Source organism: Ips typographus, linkage group LG5, assembly GCF_016097725.1.
Source record: "Ips typographus isolate SLU linkage group LG5, UJ_Ityp_2.0, whole genome shotgun sequence".
NCBI lineage: Eukaryota > Metazoa > Arthropoda > Insecta > Coleoptera > Curculionidae > Ips > Ips typographus.
The window spans coordinates 14,334,238-14,353,279 of NC_138426.1; the positions used below are offsets into that span (position 1 = coordinate 14,334,238).

The 19,042-nt window shown below is 40.4% G+C and overlaps 3 protein-coding genes and 1 long non-coding RNA gene across 8 annotated transcripts; 2 read left to right on the forward strand and 2 right to left on the reverse strand.

Moving 5' to 3' along the window:
• The first annotated feature begins 26 nt into the window (after window positions 1-26).
• Window positions 27-5,159, forward strand: PKD (serine/threonine-protein kinase D3). Its single transcript, XM_081980835.1, has 13 exons — window positions 27-184; window positions 397-551; window positions 607-751; window positions 800-1,128; window positions 1,974-2,235; window positions 2,290-2,488; window positions 2,579-2,708; window positions 2,764-3,097; window positions 3,163-3,317; window positions 3,379-3,609; window positions 3,662-3,845; window positions 3,905-4,265; window positions 4,365-5,159. Exons 2-13 carry the CDS (start codon window positions 420-422, stop codon window positions 4,381-4,383), a joined length of 2,481 nt encoding a protein of 826 aa, XP_081836961.1. The 5' UTR covers window positions 27-184; window positions 397-419; the 3' UTR covers window positions 4,384-5,159.
• A 184-nt stretch (window positions 5,160-5,343) lies between these two features.
• On the reverse strand, window positions 5,344-14,452 carry Rbcn-3B (WD repeat-containing protein Rbcn-3B). Of its 5 annotated transcripts, XM_081980826.1 has the most exons (23): window positions 14,330-14,452; window positions 14,180-14,267; window positions 13,966-14,127; window positions 13,699-13,909; window positions 13,106-13,478; window positions 12,910-13,042; window positions 12,511-12,540; window positions 11,950-12,040; window positions 11,752-11,897; window positions 11,573-11,700; window positions 11,383-11,523; window positions 10,885-10,963; window positions 10,684-10,825; window positions 10,149-10,632; window positions 9,801-9,983; window positions 9,673-9,741; window positions 9,465-9,560; window positions 8,483-8,652; window positions 8,256-8,428; window positions 7,277-8,202; window positions 7,097-7,223; window positions 6,576-6,889; window positions 5,344-6,477 (listed from the first exon to the last, which is right to left on the reverse strand). In XM_081980826.1, exons 3-23 carry the CDS (start codon window positions 14,100-14,102, stop codon window positions 6,134-6,136), a joined length of 4,497 nt encoding a protein of 1,498 aa, XP_081836952.1. In that variant the 5' UTR covers window positions 14,103-14,127; window positions 14,180-14,267; window positions 14,330-14,452; the 3' UTR covers window positions 5,344-6,133. The 5 variants fall into 5 exon arrangements, with proteins under 5 accessions (XP_081836952.1, XP_081836951.1, XP_081836953.1 ...); XM_081980825.1 differs by having other exon boundaries at window positions 14,180-14,396; XM_081980827.1 differs by lacking the exon at window positions 12,511-12,540 and having other exon boundaries at window positions 14,180-14,396.
• On the forward strand, window positions 9,011-9,469 carry LOC145729906 (uncharacterized). Its single transcript, XR_014178478.1, has 3 exons — window positions 9,011-9,149; window positions 9,211-9,278; window positions 9,330-9,469. It is a non-coding gene; the product is annotated as an uncharacterized LOC145729906 (long non-coding RNA).
• Window positions 14,453-14,516: 64 nt separating the features above from the next.
• On the reverse strand, window positions 14,517-18,653 carry LOC145729888 (tyrosyl-DNA phosphodiesterase 1-like). The gene is made up of 9 exons (XM_081980837.1): window positions 17,535-18,653; window positions 17,377-17,479; window positions 17,184-17,321; window positions 17,036-17,131; window positions 16,789-16,974; window positions 15,760-16,155; window positions 15,533-15,703; window positions 15,241-15,479; window positions 14,517-15,151 (listed from the first exon to the last, which is right to left on the reverse strand). Exons 1-9 carry the CDS (start codon window positions 18,034-18,036, stop codon window positions 14,580-14,582), a joined length of 2,403 nt encoding a protein of 800 aa, XP_081836963.1. The 5' UTR covers window positions 18,037-18,653; the 3' UTR covers window positions 14,517-14,579.
• Window positions 18,654-19,042: the final 389 nt, after the last annotated feature.

Below are 19,042 nucleotides of genomic sequence, written 5' to 3' on the forward strand. Positions count from 1 at the left end.
ACTGTCAAAATGACACTATTGTCAATTAATTTATTTAGACCTTGTCAAATGTGGTCAATAGTCAATACAACATACAACAGTTTTGGGTGAATAAAAATTAAGTTGTTCTTGTTTTTTATGTAAAACCCATAAAGATAATCCTATTTTTCGATGCAAAGCGTCCCAGTTGTGAGGCACGTATGCGGTAAGTACCCTCTTCTCCCCCCATCCTACTTTTTTGAATTTGAAAGTGGACCATTTGCGGTTCAAGTAACGGTACCCAAGTTTAATCACCATACTGAATTGATCTGGGATTTTTCGGCGGGCTAGATAAGCTTTCTCAATCAGTACACACTGATTGTCTTATCAATAATGTACCTGTGTTATTGTTATTGATATGGAAACCTGTATTTTTAGTTGACTGAAAAAAGGGACCAACCATGGATGATTCAGGACCTGAGGTGACGTTCATGTTTCAATTTGGTTTCGTTCGAGACGCGATAACAGTGCCCCAATCCACACTAAACCTGAAAACCATTAAGAATTTGGCTTGTGATTTTCTCAACTCCAAGGTTTGTCACTTTAATAATTTTTGTATTTGTGGCTGTAACATTGTTATGGGAGTAGGTTCCTGACCATGGTATCAACCAGATTGAAGACAGACTGTTGTTGTTCAAGCATGAGTACAACTCTAGCAACATTCTGCAGTTCATAAACTCAGCTTCTGATATAGTGGATGAGACTCTGATTGAAATAGTACTGACTGCAAAAGGTACTTAAAGTTATGCCTTATACAGAGTGTTTACTAATAAAATGACAGTACCAACAGTACAACATCAAGATGTGGCAGTAGTGAGGCCCCACGCTCTGTCAGTGCACAGCTACAAAACGCCGACTTTTTGCGACTTTTGTGGTGAAATGCTGTTTGGACTGGTGCGACAAGGCTTGAAATGTGACGGTTGCGGTCAAAACTATCACAAACGATGCGTGGTTAAAGTGCCAAACAACTGCTCCTTCATGCTCTATGACGCAACTAACAAATCGGAAAGGCGACGTTCCACTAATTTGCAAGTACCGAGAAGTCCTTCAGGAGGCAGTAATACCTCACTGGCGTCAGGGAATTCTACGCAAACGGAAGACAGCGGCTTGGTAAGGCTCGCTAATTTTTTTACGGGGGTAAAGCTGGATGAATAAAGCAACTCAATTGTGATAATAATAATACTTAGTCCGTCCCGGTTTACACAGTTTTATTTGGTGGAGGTTTTTTGATATTTTTATCTGTAGGAATTTTGCAATATATGCACGTCTATGTATACATTACATTGAAGTTTTTTTTTTTTTTTTCCTTTTTTCGTTACAAATAGAAACATCAAAATTTCTCTATTAAACTGAGGTGGACTTGAGGGTGATTAAACAATGTATTCTCAACTGGCTTGGCAGCATTGGTTAGGGTGGATAAAGTGGTTTAATAGCAGTGTTGCCACACAACTTATATTATCAGCAAAGGTGCATTGAAGGGGTATTATTAGACATTTTTATTGCAATGGTGTTAATCAGTAAATTGGGCCTGTAAGTGTTGAAAATGTGTTTTCAATTTCATTCTCCTCAAATTAGGTTTTGTTAGAGGTCAGAAGTGACACTTATTTAGCAGCAGTTGAGTGAGTTGCTCTACTATCACTCGTTGAAAAAAAATAAGTTCAGTAATAAAGTTGTTGTTTGTTGAAAATGAATAGTTACTTCCCCAGATTAGGTTGAAAAATTAAACAGACATATATTGTGATACCTGATATATGTCTCCTCTTTCTATTTCTCAGGAAGTAAAGGCGCGTCATACTTGTCTAATAAATTATTGAACCTGCCGGATAAATTCTCCTCTAAACTAATTTAACTACTGTAAATGACATCAAAAGAACAAGTTGTTCTGGTCAATAGGGGAGCATCCACAAATAGACCGATTCTAATTGAATAAAAACGCTCAATTTGTAAATTCCCAGCAAGGCATTCACAATCGGTCTCCCTCACTCGGAGCGCGGTTCAATTGGTTGGACCGAGAGCCCTGTCGAACAGTGCGCATTCCTCACACCTTTGTAGTCCATTCGTACACTAGGCCGACGGTGTGTCAACACTGCAAGAAGCTGCTCAAGGGCTTGTTCAAGCAGGGTTTGCAGTGCAAAGACTGTAACTACAATGTGCACAAAAAGTGCATGGACAAAGTGCCCAAAGATTGTACTGGCGAAGTGGTGCGTGATCCTTCAGGTGACAAAAATGACATATAATTGTTAAATTATGTGACAACTAGTGTTTGTCTAGGTCAATTTGACTACGCGGAAAGCTCGGGCAGCGACAGTCAAACTAATTTGGCCCTGGTCGACGACGAACTCAGCGATTTGGACAAGTCCGGTTGCTATAACAACCACAACCATCAGGAAAATAACGCTACTAATAATAATAACAAATACATTGAGGTAATTCCGGTACATGACGATGACAATGACTACTCACCTTCCAGGTAGGTATATCCTATTGTAGCTACGTTGTCAAATCTATGTAAATTTGAGTTTGAACTGTGTGTCAGTTGTAGTCTAATAAATCATTTCAGTTCCTCATCCTCACCCAGTGCCAACATTCCACTTCAGCGTATAGTGCAGTCAGTCAAACACACCAAACGGCGTGGTTCCAAAGTGATCAAAGAAGGTTGGTTGGTGCATTTCACCAATAAAGACCGTACCGTAAGTCTGAACGAATATGTTGACTCGAAAACACGGCTAATTCATCATTTTGAAGGTTCGGAGGCACTTTTGGAGACTGGATACTAAGTCTCTGGTTCTATTTCAAAGCGACAACACTTCAAAATACTACAAAGATATTCCGCTGGCCGAAATTTTAGCGATAGACACGGCGCGAACTAAACAGGGCGATGTGATGCACTGTTTCGAAATTCGCACGGCAAATGTTGACTATTTCGTTGGACAGGATCCGCTCTACGATCTGCAAGACGGCAACAATGTAAACTTACCTCCACCGGACAGCGGTATTGGTGCTTACCTGGCCAAAAGCTGGGAGACCACCATCAGGCAGGCGATGTTGCCAGTTACCGCCAATTCCAACATTTCAAATCGTAATTATCTCAACAGTTTTTGTGTTTTTTTTTTTGTAATTTAATTCCTTGTGTGGTGGATGTAGAGACAGATGAAGTGGCTGGGGACGAAAGTGAGGAGCAGGTAACTGACATGAGTCAGATATATCAAATTTATCCAGACGAAGTTTTGGGTTCCGGACAGTTTGGGATTGTTTATGGTGGTGTACATCGTAGATCGGGGAGAGCTGTTGCCATCAAGGTGCAAATTCCATTAGAAATGTGTTTTGACTAATTCATTATTAAAGAAACTATATTTCTAGGTAATTGACAAGCTGAGATTTCCTACTAAGCAAGAGGCGCAACTGAAAAACGAAGTGGCCATCTTACAAAACCTTTCACATTCGGGCGTAGTCAACTTGGAACGGATGTTTGAAACTCCCGAGCGGATTTTCGTAGTTATGGAGAAACTAAAGGGCGACATGCTCGAAATGATTTTGTCGCATGAAAACGGTAGATTAACGGAACGAGTCACTAAATTCCTCATCACTCAGGTCAGTAGTTGTTGTATTTACTGTTGAGTTGACACTACTTTGAGTATTGTAGATTTTAATCGCCTTAAAGCATTTACATAGTAAGAACATTGTTCATTGCGATTTGAAGCCAGAGAACGTGTTACTGAACTCCGATTCAGAGTTTCCGCAGGTGAAATTGTGCGATTTTGGTTTTGCCAGGATAATAGGGGAGAAATCCTTTAGGAGGTCCGTAGTCGGGACGCCTGCTTACTTAGGTAATCACTTGTATAGAAAGACTCTAGAAATAAACAATAAAACGATTAAACATGGACAGCACCGGAAGTGTTGCGGAACAAAGGCTATAACCGGTCACTAGACATGTGGAGCGTTGGAGTGATCGTGTACGTCAGTCTGAGCGGCACTTTTCCTTTCAATGAAGACGAGGACATTAACGATCAAATCCAGAATGCCGCCTTCATGTATCCCCCGAATCCTTGGAAAGAAATCTCGTCAGACGCCATTGATTTGATCAATAATTTGCTTCAGGTCAAACAACGGAAACGTTACACGGTCGATAAGTCACTGCAACACATTTGGCTGCAAGACTACCAGACCTGGTGCGATTTACGCTCTTTGGAAAATCAAATCAATCAGCGTTATTTGACGCACGAATCGGACGATGCTCGCTGGGAAAAGTAAGTGTCTCATGATGCATAATAGTTTAATTAATTCAAATCAATCAATTAGACTGTCAAAACGATATGATTTGTTGGTAGTACAATGATTGATTGCAGGTACCGTTCGGAACAATGACGGGACAAAAGTTGGCTGCACAACGTGAAGCGATGTCTAATCGGCGTCAAGTCCTCCTGATGATGGCCAAAAATGTTTCGAACAAAAATCCCTGTCATAAATGACATTATTGATTATGCTGTTTTTATATGGTACATCGAAACAAGCAATAGAGGTGATTTAGCGATGGATGGTTGGGTACTTATTTTGTAATGCTTTAAAGACTCTAATTTATTTTTATTTATATTTACACTTTTACATTGTTTTAAAAAAAATTATTTTTATATGTTTTTTTATTTTTAAACAGTTGTAATACTCATTATTGTCGGTAGATGACGTGCGTTAACAGGTTAAGGGTTTAAGGACCGCCTTCGGAAGCGTAACACATTCTAAAATACACTCTTTAACTAATTGCCTTAAGTCTTAAATATTTATCTCTCTCTTTCTCTATATAATGGTTGTGTTTATGTATATCTATAAGAGTAATATAAGTATGTTGATAAAAATGGCCGTTGCCATAGTTTTAAAAACATCAATAAGGCCTAAACGTAGTTAATACTCTTCCGACGAAACTCCAAAAGTAGACGGCTTAAACTGCCGGGTTTAAATCGTGTAGGTGGTAGTGCAGTCTGGTTTGTTGTCTTTCTCGAATAATTGATGTAACGCGAATCTCCCTTTTAGTCTTAAATTATTGTTCAATTGTGTGTATCCTTCGTACAGGGAATTAATAATATTCTATATTTTATTAATAGAGATGTACATAATGATAATAGGTAAATAAATATACACAATGTTAATGGGTTAAATTTATTGATGAAACCTTTGACAACATGAAAATAATTAGATAAACAGTTGAGTGATCAGCACATCCTTGGCAGTACTGAGACATGGTGTCCACAGGTTATGACTTCATATGGGTAACTTTGATATTTCTATACCTGTTGGAGGAACCAAATGGATTTGAACTAAAATTTCAAGTAATTTAAGTATATATTTGTTTATTTTACAGTTTGATCAACAACTAAAATCAAAATATATGGGATTATACTAGCGTCTACAGTATATCTATAGTAGATCCATAATTTTATGTACCGCATTTAAACAATCGCGTCCACTAAGTAAATGTTGTTTTCTTGTGCTGTGAGAAGAAGTCAAAAAAGTAAAGTTGGATGGAATCACTTTTTTGATTGACCTACTTTACTTTTTTGACATCCGTTCAGAGAACAATCAATTACTTAATTAACCATTAATCAATCAATTTTTTCGAAAACTGTTAATTTGTGGTTGGATCTCAGCCCCAACACAAAAATTCCATAGTTAATTCTAATCTTCACATTTTTAGTTTAGTCTTATTGGGAATATGGTATAAATGTAGCTTAAGGGGATCCACCAAAACTAGTAAATTTTATGTTTTAAGTTATCTATGAGAAAAAAGTTTGGGAACCTCTGGTATAGACTATCACAACAAAAACAAGAAATAAATATTTTACTTAATTTCAGATAATATTACCGTTGCAACAGTTATGTACAGGGAGGTTTTAAAATTAAAATGTATCTCTCAACGTAACATAAGGGAGAGAAGTATTTCATTAATTACTTTTAGTGGGTATACATATTTAAATGTTTTTCTTAAGAATATAAGTGAAAGCTTAGCTGAAACTTTTAATGTCAGTTCATCTTCCTTTGAAATATTAACAATTCAATACTGACTTTATCATTTAGCATAGAACTACAAATACTCAACGTATAATTGGATTACATTTTGATTACATTAAACATTGAATCGCGTTTCTGATCCGTCTGCCAGCATCAGGGTGACGGTACGATTGTTGATCCAAATCAAGCGGGCGAGCCGCATTGGGTTCAGACGCGCTACGTCCGCAATCGGTGCCGTGCTATACGACTTGACGTTTTTGGTTTGCGCTTGTCCCAGACCAAACATGCCGGTACTGGTCTGCCAGAAACTCAGTTTGTTCTCGGAACACGCGTAACTGACCAGAAACTTGCCGTCTGGACTAAACGCGCACGCCGTCACTGGCCCTGAGTGAGCCTGGATCGTTGTATTTTTACTCTGGCGCAGCTCGTAAATTGTCAGTGTGCCATTGTTTGCTCCCACTGAAAAGACGACGAGACTGAGAACTCGACAGTATTGTGTTAAATTGATACTGGCTGAAATTAACATCAAAATTTCGTGATTACTATAGTCAATATACCTGCAATCCGTCTGGTTGCTGAACAATGTGACACTTGATTAAACTTGCACACAGCTGGGAACACCTCTTGCAAACCGCGATTTTTCAACTGGTTAGGATCCAGACAGTGCAAGATAATATCCATCAACTGCACGAGCAAATCGCTCATCTCAGTTTGCATTTTCTCAATCAGCAACTCAACACCGCGCAAAATTTCCGGTTTGGCCTTGTTCAGCACGTTGTTGTTCATGTTGATATTCAACGTCTGAGCATTCTGTTGCATTGCGTTGTACCTGGCTACCTCTTTAGCCATTGTCGTGATGAAAGCAGCCGGTCTGTAAGTATTTTGTAATCGCTTGCACATATCAGTTAAAGGCCGGATTCGTTTTCAAGCTACATTGGAGCGAGCAGAGCGTTTTTGACGTCACAATGACGTAATTTGGCAAAACCATAATTTGCTCAATTGTCAAATTACGTCATTGTGACGTCAAAAAAGCTCCATGGAGCGTGAAAACGAATGTGGCCAAAGGGTCGATACTAACCTAGCCGTTGCTATGAGGGTGAGAGCGTGTCTTGCCGTACGACACGAATCCGCTTGAGGTGTGAGCGGCAGCCCGTATGTCATACTAGGAACCAATTTATCTGCTTCGGAACAAAGCTCCAACAATCCTAATAATATGTCAATTAGCATCCAAGATGACGTTAACACGTCAATCCAATACCTATCAATACTTTACTAATATCCAGAAAAGGTTCCCATACAGTAAATCCGCGACCAATCAAATCGATGGCGGCTCTGCGCAAAGGAATGTGGGCAGGAAGACGGGGCGAGGGCGGGGCCAACAACAAATGAGACAACGCCATCGCAGTAAGTCGCGCCAAGTTATTGTTACCAGACCCGAAACCTTCTACCACTGAATTTTTCCTTCGTACGTCCTCGTTGGTCTTGGCCTTCTTGACGTTTCCGTCAGTAATGTCCTGGCCGAACTCAGCCCCAATTACCCCCAATAAAATGACTGCGGTCGATTGTTTCCGCTTCACTTCCGTCAGACTTGAAGGTTTACGCACCTGCTCCTCCTCCTCCTCTTCGAACTCCTCGTCAACTGGATCGGGGGTGTTCGGAGCGTGATGGTGATGGTGATGATTCTGATTGGCTGTAGGAGGAGACACCGCTTGCTGATTAATGGTCTCAGTTTGAGGATAAAGGGGAAGATACTGGGCCCAGGCATCTACTAACTGTTTCCGGCCTTTGGGCCCCATACGTGATAGCTCGGCCAGGAGAAGCGTTTGAGCAGCTTCACGCACCTCAACGCAATGGTGCTGCCACCTTTTGGCCATCATTTCGACCTGGGGCCGTTTAAACTGTTTGGCACCGTGCTCGACCACCTTATCCGGCAGAAGAACGCAATGTAACGTTGCCAATAGCGACCAGCCTTGTTTAATTTGCGCCTGCTGTTGAGTGTACATCTCCTCTTGTTCTTCGTCTGTTTTGCTCCAGCTCACGCGTGTTGATTGACGATGCAACTTTCTGTTGCGCTCCTGCTCAGGCACAAACGTTGCATTGCTCATGCTCATGAGGGTGTGGCTCAATGCTATTATAGCCAGTAAATGATTACTTGTCAAAGTTGTACTCAGCTCCCAGTGAGTCCTTAAATCACACACTTTAAAGCCTAACATAAAATTGAATGTTTAAGAACCAACCTGTTGGTAAAAATACGTGTAAGTTTCTCGCGCCGCACTAAATCTGCAGGCAAACTAATCTCCAAGTCCTGGTGCTGCTGGTCAGAGTCCTCCAATAGAATTGTGTTGTGCCAAGTGGGTAAAAACAAGGACATGTGATTGGCTTTGGATAAGACGCCAAACGACAAAGGCACCTATCAATTTGTCAGTTCTACATATTTTTTTTCAAGAGTTATAAGCACGCTTACCATAGGCCGGAGCAGCCCCAGTTTCACCTGGCATACACGATCCAAGTCGTCGTCCAATCCCCACGAGTGCAATAAAGACAACAACAGCTGTGCAATTTCCATAGCATGTGACGTGTCCAACGTGCCGAGACCACCAGGTCTCAGTTTGTCTTTTGTTGCATCAGCGTGCTCTTGACCAATAAAAAAAATTAAAAATAGGTTTTAACAAATAAAAAGTTTTAAACTAAAAGCAATACAAGTGGGGAATGTTAATGTTTAAAAAAATCTAGAAAAGTGTCCTAATGTTGTCGAAGTATGACGACTTTTTCGCCTTTTAATGCAAACTCGTACATTCGACTAGTAAAATAATTTAAAAATAGTACTTTTGACCTCAAACATTAATCGGTACTCAAAAAAGTAAAGAGCAACATATTATTTTGTTGGTTTTTTATTCTTCACTTGAACCATGCCATTTCATTTACGACTAAATTCCAGTTCGATATAGTATAATGGTAGTTTTTTAATAGATTATAAACCAGCAGAGTCACAGTTAAATTGCATAGCGGAAAATGGTAGGAGTGAAGACCGTACGCGTTATTGACCTCGACTGAAGGCTACTAGATCATTGCACAAAATGGCTTTGCTAACATCGCGGCCGTTCTTGGTCACGTACTACTGCTATATCGCGGTTGGGCATTTCAAAGCTGGAATAGTATTATAGCACTTTAACTGTCATGTGACTGTTTCAGGTGGTGTTAGTGTTGGACGTCACAGGGTTGCCACTACATGCTGCAAATCATTACGAAACACCCCAAAGGTATACAAAAACAAAATCAAACAATGTGTGAGTGGCAAATTTTCATTTTAGGACTGAGGTTCTGATTAACAACACTATGGTGGCGGGGGGAATGCTGTATAGGTTTCTAAGAGCTATTTGGAGGGCTGGCACCATCGTATACAGTTATGCACCGGTCCTACCTAATCCATTCGGGTAAACGCTTACCTTTGTTCAAGTCAGCGCCCTTCAACATCGATTCGGCTTTTGCTTGTATTTTGGTTTGCACACTTTCAGCGCCCTCTTTCATTTTTGCCAAAATGCCTTTGGACGTGTCAAAACACAAGCAAAAACCACCGTACGCAGCAGTAAAAGTAATAACAGAAAACAGTTAATGTTACAATAAAAAAGAATAAACATTAACGTTGGCGTTTACCGTGTTTGTCCTTTTCTTTAATGATCCGCTCCATGTTTTCAGCTTTGTCTTTGACTTTACCGAAAAAGTCTTGTACGCAATAAAATTGATTACAAAGTAAAGTAAAGAACAGTTGGGAAAACACTTACCGGCAATTTTTTTGTGCGCGTCAGGGCTAGCGCTTTGCGTGAGGGCCGCCACTTTTAAATATTCCGCCTGAGAGATCAGACCGGCCGCTTCCAAACTCCCCGGAGACATCATGGAGTACTCCTCACTTAATAGCTCGATTATCAAGGCCTCAATGTCGAAAAAAAGGATGTGACTTTCTGGATCTGTAACAAAAAACCGAACACTGCAAGTTTTGTTGCGGTAAAGTCCAACTTTTAAAGATTGTTGTTTTTCATGTTTATAAAGTGTTTCATCAACATAAAAGTTAAGCTATTTCACTATGTTGTAATTGTGTTAAAATAAATAAAAATTATTTGCAAAAATCTTACCTTTGGGATTAGTCCGGAACCCTTGAACTCCCAACGAGGTCTGTCCGTGGGCTCTCCGTGCATGCGGATCACCAACTTCGGTATGAGCGTGTAGCTGCTGTAATTGGTGTAAGCCACGTTGAGTAGCGTGTCTGATCGCCGACAAGTTACGATGACGTAGACCCCTAAAGAAGTGCACCGCAGGATTGGCGAGTCCCATTTCCGAGCTCGAACTGTTCTCGTCATTTTCCTCGCACGCGTACAACACTTCCTCAGCCGCGATACCTTGGAGCACCCGATCGAGATGCCCCGTTTCCATTTGCCAAACGTACACGGTGCCGTCTGAACACCCGATGATCATAAAATCATCTTTCGGCCGCCATTTTATGGTTGTGACCGGAAACAAGTGTCTAGAAGCGAGGCAGACGCATTTCCGTTCCGCCAAGCTGAGCAACGTCACCGAATGATCAGAAGCCACCGAGCAAATGCATTTTTGAATTCTCGCCTAAATAAGTTTAGTCAGGTGCAGATTGAGCAAAGGCTTGACGGAGCTTACGCTGCAATTCTCAGGTGGGACCAACAGTTGTGTGATTTCACCGGCGTGCACGCAAAATCGATGAATCAACGAGCCAGTGACCAAATCCCATAAGCAGACCGCAAAGTCCACGCCTCCCGACACTAAAAAGTTTCGATCGTACCTAATAAAGAGATAATTGGTCACAATAACAGTGGCATATGAAAAAGTGTCAAAAGTCACCTGGGATGCTCCCGATGCGGGTGTAATAAACAATTGACACGGCCGTGATGTCCCGATAAAATTTGATGCGGCGGCCAGTCTGTAAAAAGTCACTTTAGATACTAAATTGATAGAAAAACATACAGGTGTGGTAAATCCAAAAGCGACCATAGGAAAACCGTATAACGGACAGAGAAACGTAGGTGATTGCATGCGCGGGAGAAAGACAGAAAACGAAAAAAATATCAAGTAGGCCATATTTTTAGCGCGCTGTTGCCAAACGCCGTAAGTATTCAATACCCTCGACAAACTTACTTACGGCGTTTGGCAACAGCGCGCTAAAAATATGGCCTACTTGATATTTTTTTCGTTTTCTGTCTTTCTCCCGCGCATGCAATCACCTACGTTTCTCTGTCCGTTATACGGTTTTCCTATGGTCGCTTTTGTATTTACCACACCTGTATATTGAAGCGTCACGACGTCAGTTTAACGACTTTTTAAAAATACGCCTTTACTTACTATTATACTGTTGATGAGTGCCGTGTAGTAACTGTAGCATGACAGTTTGCGTGGCAGGCACGATAATGATGGTACCGTCCTCACGCCCGACTACCAACCTACTCTGTAGCGGCAAATAAATGCTGGCAGTCAATTTAATGGCTAAATAAAAAAAAAATCAACACTAAAACCACCAGCCCTGACTACTTACATTGCTCCTCTTGCCTCTCAACTTGATCTAAAATGCCGACAGGATCCGGCCGAACCGAGCCCCAAGCTTTGGTCAAACTTGTGGTCAAGGTGGCAGAGGCCGTGACAGGTTGTGTAGGAGCTTGCGTTCTGTCAGTTCTTTAGTAATAGCAGCAGACTATTTTTTGTTTGTGAACAAACCTTATCGCTTCCAATTGGGCCACAGAAATGTCTGGAATGTTCCAAAGTAGGACTGAGCCCTCAGAATCTCCCCGTAACAAGTACCGTTTCGCTTGTCCGTTCTTGTAGGTGGTCACCAAACTCATGGCAGGAGGACAGGACAGGGGCTGATTACAGACAATGTCACAAAAGTTGTAAGTAGTACGAAAGATCGGTTACCTTGCCATCGGGTTGGCTGAGCAAACAATATAAGAAGGGCGAGTCAGTTTCAATGCTTTTGGTGTGGAAATCCTTATGGTCGGCGGTGCTGCTACAGTTTGACACAAAAAAGCTGTCATTAATGTCCGAACTAAACAGACGTTTCAGGGTGTAAATCACCCTCAAACCTCTTATTTTTCATTGGTAATTATCAATAGCCGCATTCATAAGAACACATCGATTAGCAATTGCTAGACACTTTTCTATCGATTATTGATCGAAAAAACATTACTTAAACGTCATTTTGCCCATCGAATTGAAAATCCAATTTTTCAATTGCTAATCGATTTGTTCTTATGAATGTGGCCAATAACACATGATTACGAGTAGTTCAGACAAACCAAATGCACATAGCGTCTCAACAAGCATTTTAGAACTAATAAAAAAAAGCTTTACAAGCAATTTAGAACTAATAAAAAAAAGCTTTACAAGGGTGTTTGGTTGAAGCTAGCAATAAAATCAGAAAAAGACAGCAACACAGCAGAGAATAGAAAAGACGATATGATCAGAGGTGAGTCTAACCTATTGTTAACATTCTTTCCGCGCAGCTTTCTTCACTCGTCAGTCCACGCAGATGAGAAAAAAAGAACAAAAAAAAAACATAAAATAGTTAATAAAGTTATGCCTGCCAAACTGGTGCTTTTAAAAATAATTAAAACAATCAGCTAGCTGAAAACGATATGAGTTTGCGAGATTTATTAGTTTACTCAATGGCTAAAAGAAACGCTTAATTAGTGGTTTATTAGTTAATACAGTATGAGCCTAAACCCAGGATATGTTAAGGCGGAATAAACATAAACCCATATTTAAAAATCAATCAGTGATTTTGAAATTTAAACATAAAATTACCCTATCATTAATCCGCCTTTCATACCTTTTTCAATAATCCCAGAACCAGAAAAAAAAATAAACAAATCTTACTTGGCCGGCAACTTATACATGTACCCTTTCCCAGCATCGGACCAAACAATAATCCGATCAACGGCCAAAAAGTCCCCCGACATCCAGCGCTCCCCCCTTGGAGTCAAGTGAGAGCACAAAACACTGAAATCCCCTATAAAAAGAAAAAAAACACCCTTTGAAATTGAGCAATCATCTGACATCATCAAAAACAAACCGGCATCATAGATCTGCCAGTACTTCGTGCACACCACCAGAACGGTGCGCTGGTTATATGCGCAACACTGCAAACAGACCGCGTTCAGCGTTCTAATCTGTTTGCTTTCGTTTTCGTAAATCGGCTCCGAGTGTTTGTTCTCGTGTCCCAAAAGGGTCCACACTTTCACCATCCCAGTCGTAGTTAGGGCCAGCACCACGTCGTCTTTGCGTTTTGCTGGACGTAACACGTGCAACGCACTAATCCAGTCCGGATTCTGTTTGGAAGACAAAGTGAACAGAATCTCCAGGCTGAATGGGTCCATCACAAGAATTTCGGGATAGTACCCATTACAAAACAGCCGAACGTCTTCACAATTTGACATGTGATAGGCCTATGTAAAGACAAACTAATTGTTATATTTTATTATTCTACATATACAAGATAACACAATTGTCATTTTTCAAGGAGATAACTTGATACAGACTACCTATAACAAACAATACTGTTCTTGAGTTGAGGTTTGTCTTTTTGTACAACTAGTAGTTACATAAAATTTTTACTTTTGTATTATTTAAGTACATACATACATACACCTACATATTAACACAAACCTGCATATTTGTATGAACTTGGGGTAATTTGACTGCTTCTCTGCATTTACCATCAGTAATGTCCCATGTGCACATTTCACCAGCCTCTGAACTAGACACAATGTAATTGTTGTCCTGCATTATTGAAGCTTTGGAAATGCACAGTACAGGGGCGGTGTGACCAACTAGAAGGCATCTGGGGGTCATTTCCAAAGTGTCAGGATCTGCTTGCCTGCATATTTCAACTAGTATAGTTTTAGTAGGTAAGAAAATCAATGGATATGGTACCACAAACATATCTGTCCATCGTAGCAGCCTGTAGCTAAAGTTTTTTGGTCTTTGGACAGATAGATGCACGAAATACAGTGGGTGGGGGCATGTTTACCCCACAACACGACTGGAACCACTAGACTTGTACCAGGCATGTTGATGTAGTGTTTTTTTACTAGGCTATCAAATAAAGTAGCAACTGTAGCATAGCAAACTTGGGTAAACAACTTACCCTTGACTATTAGATGTAATCTTTGGGCATGATTTGGTAAGACTGTTCCACTTTTATTCTACAACTCTCAGGTGTTATAACACAAACACTATATAATGTATTTACATTAAAAGTAATGATTAAAGATCATTTAATTTATTATTCTTTTACCATTTTCCTATTAGAATTAGATTACAGGGAGTCAGCTGTTTTCTGTTTCAACTGACACATAACTGACTTTTGACATATTTGTTACTTCCCAGCTGAATTATACAGTCAAAATAGATAGATAATGGTGTGATTTTGTGCTGCTGACTAACAGACTAACCGCAGAAGTATCGGACCTCCCAACTACAAATAACACTTGAAAAATTTTTATTAAAATAACCTTAAATAGATAATTACAGTTTACTGTAACAATTTAAAACTTAGGAAAAAATATATTAGTAGTTGATTTTGGTTCAAACTTGGGCGTCTCTCTACTGGTAGATATGTACCGAGCAGCACTGGAGAAATCACCCTCTTTAGAGCTCTCAACAATGGGCGGAGTGTCACGCCCTTGGCTCCATCCTCTACCGCGTCTTCCACTTCGCGCGCGATTACCACCCCTATTTGTTCCACGTTGCCATGACCCACCAGGAATTGCACCTCTTCCGCGTCCTCTTGAACTACCAGCTGTCACAGGACTCGCGCTTCGCAAACTCTCTTTTGACTCACTCCTGTACAAAGTTTCGCTCGGCAAACTGCTATTTGAGCCGCTTCTGTAAAGCATTTCGTTGACGAAATTGCCCCTGGAATTGGTGCGGGTGACGTCCCACGCCAAACTTCCTAATGACGTGCTCCGGCTGATGGCTCCTCGTTGACCGCCCCTCATCGGTCTGCCTCTGGGCGCTGGCCTATACGGAATTGGCACTCGTCCTCGTCTGGATATGGGAACGGGTTTGCTCAATTTATAAGCGGCGTTTGTTTTTTTAGTCAGGCACCCAAATCGACCTGCAAAAAATACAAATCGTTGTATAGTTCCAGCTAAATGGTCAAAATAGTTCTATTTTTTTTTGCATTAAAGAAACCTATTTTCTTACCTCTAACTCGTGGTTTCCTCATAACGTAAGGTTCTTGAGGCGCCTCAATGGGCATCCCTAGGTGAATTAACATGTCCTCCCAACAATACGGTTCGTCTTCTGAAGTATAGGGCGTCAATGGCAAATCAACGGTCAAAGGAAAAGGTCTGAGGTTCTTCCGGTTTACAAACACCTTGGTGGTTTCAAAGTAGTCTTCTCCAAAAAACTTAGGTAAGAATAACAGACCTATTTCGTAAGACCTGCAATTTTCCTAGTGGATTCAGATATAGCAACAACCGGGGATGATCAATACCTGACATAAACTGTGCCGTTACGGTTCGGTGGTTTGCCCCAACCCGACCGGGACAAGTTGGCGCTGGTCATAAAGTAGAACGCCATCTTTTGCCAACAGGGTGAAAGACGAAAGTAGCACTTGGAATGCGGCATGGCCTTGGTACGATTAGTTCCGTCCGCTTTCCACCGACTGTGGTTAGACGCTCACAAAAAAAAAACAACACAAGAAAAATAAAATAAACAAACCACATAGAACTAAGCAACCAGTACTGCAACTGCCTCAGACCCCTGTCATATTTGCCACAAATGGCACTGCGGTGTCCTAAATAGCCCTGCAGACAGTTGTTAATTGTGGGATAAACCAAACTGAATTTAACCGGCGTTGGCGTCCGAATGGTCGGATAGTAGGGAGATTCTGTGTTACTGGCTAACGTGCGGAGAAATTGAGTGGTGAGCCATTGTTCCCGTGTTTCTCCCACCAAACCAATGGACGAGGTTTGAGCGACGATTCTCCAGCTGTTGTGCTCCACCTTAGGACCGGCAATGGTGCAGTGTTGTGTTAACATTTCACCGATGTAGTGCAACATGCATCCGTTCGATCGTGGGTAATGTTCGCCAGGTGTATTGTAAAGAAGCATCACCCTATACATAAATGCAGGATAATTTGACAGATGAAAGTGTCACTTTCACTACCAAGGGAGTGAAAGTGCCACCAGAGAGACTGATAGTATTTTCCTCCCAACCAGTAAAAGTCACACTTTCTAAAGACAGTTTGCTACTTTTTGACAAATTGACAAACATATTTTTAGTAACCACACCTTTCTTTCAGCCAAGTATTTATGTTGTATGCTGCTTTTTTTCATAAAACATAACATTGGTCGTCAAAAAAAATTAGATGCGCAACTCCGGAGTAAACTACTTTTTGCACCCTTGAATTCTTTCCTCCCTAGTTGCGCAAATAACTATTGTATGATTTATTTCCTTATTATTATTTCATATTTTTAGAGCTCTTTAAGTGCTACCTAGGCTAAGTTATCGCAGTCAAATCACAACATAGCTTAACCAGACACTAGGATGCCGGACCATCGATGCAATCCGCCATAAAATGCAAAATGTCACACTCAAAACCAAATTCCCTCATCAGTTTGACAACTGACAATAGCACAAGATCAGAGAACCAGTGTTGGCACATTAAATAATATTTATTATTTTATAAATGATTTTAGAAAATGAGTCTACCAAAAAAATAGCTTTTGCAAAGTGAAAGATACTAACTTGACCTCACTGAAATCAGTACCAGCTACAGCATCAATCCAACCTTGCAATGTGGGAATTTCCTGGTTGTCATCCTTGCAATTGTTTAAATATTTAAGAAGAGTAGTCTTAAATCCAGTGGGAGACTCTCCATCAGTCTGGCAGCTGCCTGATGGCAGTTTTGGACACTTTGGACTGACCCACAACCTACCAATGGCATCAATCTCATCTCATCACAATCTGTAATTGATGTCTAGGGGAAACTTACTGGTTGTTGTACAATTCCCAGTCAGCTCCAAACAAATTGGCTGTGCCTGCTACAACGCGCAATGAGTCATCATCATACATATAGATACTCAGTTTGCTGGAGTTAAAGTGGGGTCAACCTGATAGATGGGCATATAAATAGATCTCACCTGTGATGGTGTCCCAGGGGTCCATTTTTGTAGATTTCAATGTAGTGATAGTCAATATTTGGAAACAGCTCAAACATTGTTTCAGATTTAGGCCAGGCAAACTCCCAGTAGCCATGCAATATTGTCATTGGCAGTTTACTGACACAATCATATTAGTTGTGCATTAGTCAACTACCTATTAAATATGTCTTACTGTAATTTCATCTCAGCATAGTTTGATAACAGCCACCAAATTTTAACCATATAGGTTACATGCAAAGTGGCCTTCAATCTTCCCAAGCTTGGACAGAGCAGATCTACCAAATAAATATTACTTTTTAAAAAAATCAAAAAAACTTTGCTACTTCTTACCAGTAAACTTTATTGAGTTTAATTCTTTGTGAGTTCTAGAACTAAACTTTAGGCTGTTGAAAAACACGTTGTAAGGAGCAGCATTTTTTAATTTAACATCCATAGGAACACATTCAGGGTCAGCTACTGCAGCAAATTTTGGGTTATCCCACAACTCAGTGCTGGCTAATCTAAAGTAGTCATCAAACCACAGTGCTACTGCTATCCGGCTGCCATCAAACCCCTCGGCCACCACAACGCCTTGAGGAGGGGGCAATTCAGGCTGTTCAGACTCATCAATTTCTTTATGTTCCATATGGTCATTGGGCTCCACTTTGGGACCATTACATTCCACAGTGGTTGGTTTTTTCAACAAGTACAACTGCATTATTTGATTGGGAGCTTCCAGCTGTGCAGTTATCTTGCTAAACTTGGGATCGTCAGGATGATAGGGTACCACCAGAGCCTCTGACAGGTCTAGATTATTAATTTCTGGAAGAAAAGATTTTGGGTTGGACTCCATGGTTAACCACACTCTGAATTCACTTTTTTATACGACAGGACACGCTATACACTTTTTCAGAAGTAAACGTGTATAGTAAGATTAGTAAGCAAGCAATACAAAAGTTAACAAATAAAAGGGTATACCCACAGGGTATACCATAGCTGAATACGCCTGATTCAACTTCCCACAAATATAACCTCACTTTGTCAATTTGTCATGTCAGGACTTCCTTAATGCAGTGTTGCCACGTGGCTACTGGCATAACACCTCAATTTCTCAACATCAACTGCAAAGCGCAAAACAACACACGACGCAAATACGTAAATTATTCCTTTATGCTTTCATAAAAGGAAAAGGTTCGTCAATTAATATGTTCTACATCGTCAAAGTAAAGTTGGTAAACCCTCTGGCTGGTAAAACCAGGTAAATCACAACCTCAAATAAAGCCGGTTGCTATCGGTTGCCGGTTGGTTCCTGGTTAGTGGTTAATATGATAAGTAAATAAACACTGTAAACAGGAAAAATCTTTAATCCAAACAAACTTTGAGTGAATTCGTGAGTGTCTTAATTTGTTGCTAATTCTTAGTTTGCTGTTGTTCTGATTAATTCTAGGTATTAATCGTAGGATTGTAACAGTGGCAATTTGAATTAACTGAACTTTTAGATATGAAATTATAGTGATGTCTACATCCTTTTAAGCTACTTGATCAGGTCTGGTGGCAGTGGTGGCTTTTAATGGTGTGTCCTCACTTAAGTCAATAATGTAGAACCTAAAATAGAAATTCAGGAAAGATACATTTATGGTATTTAATTAGATAAGAAGCTATTAACATCAAAGTTTGTTTGCTTATACTCTTACATAGTGATGAAGGGTTTTGTTTATTGCTTATTTATCTATAAATTGTGGTGTCAAGCATGCTGAGGTCACGTGAAAGCCCTAGAACAATATTTTTTCATAGGGACAAAGAACCACTCAAAATCTAATCAAATCAAGTATTAAGATAATTTAATTGTGACAGCAAGC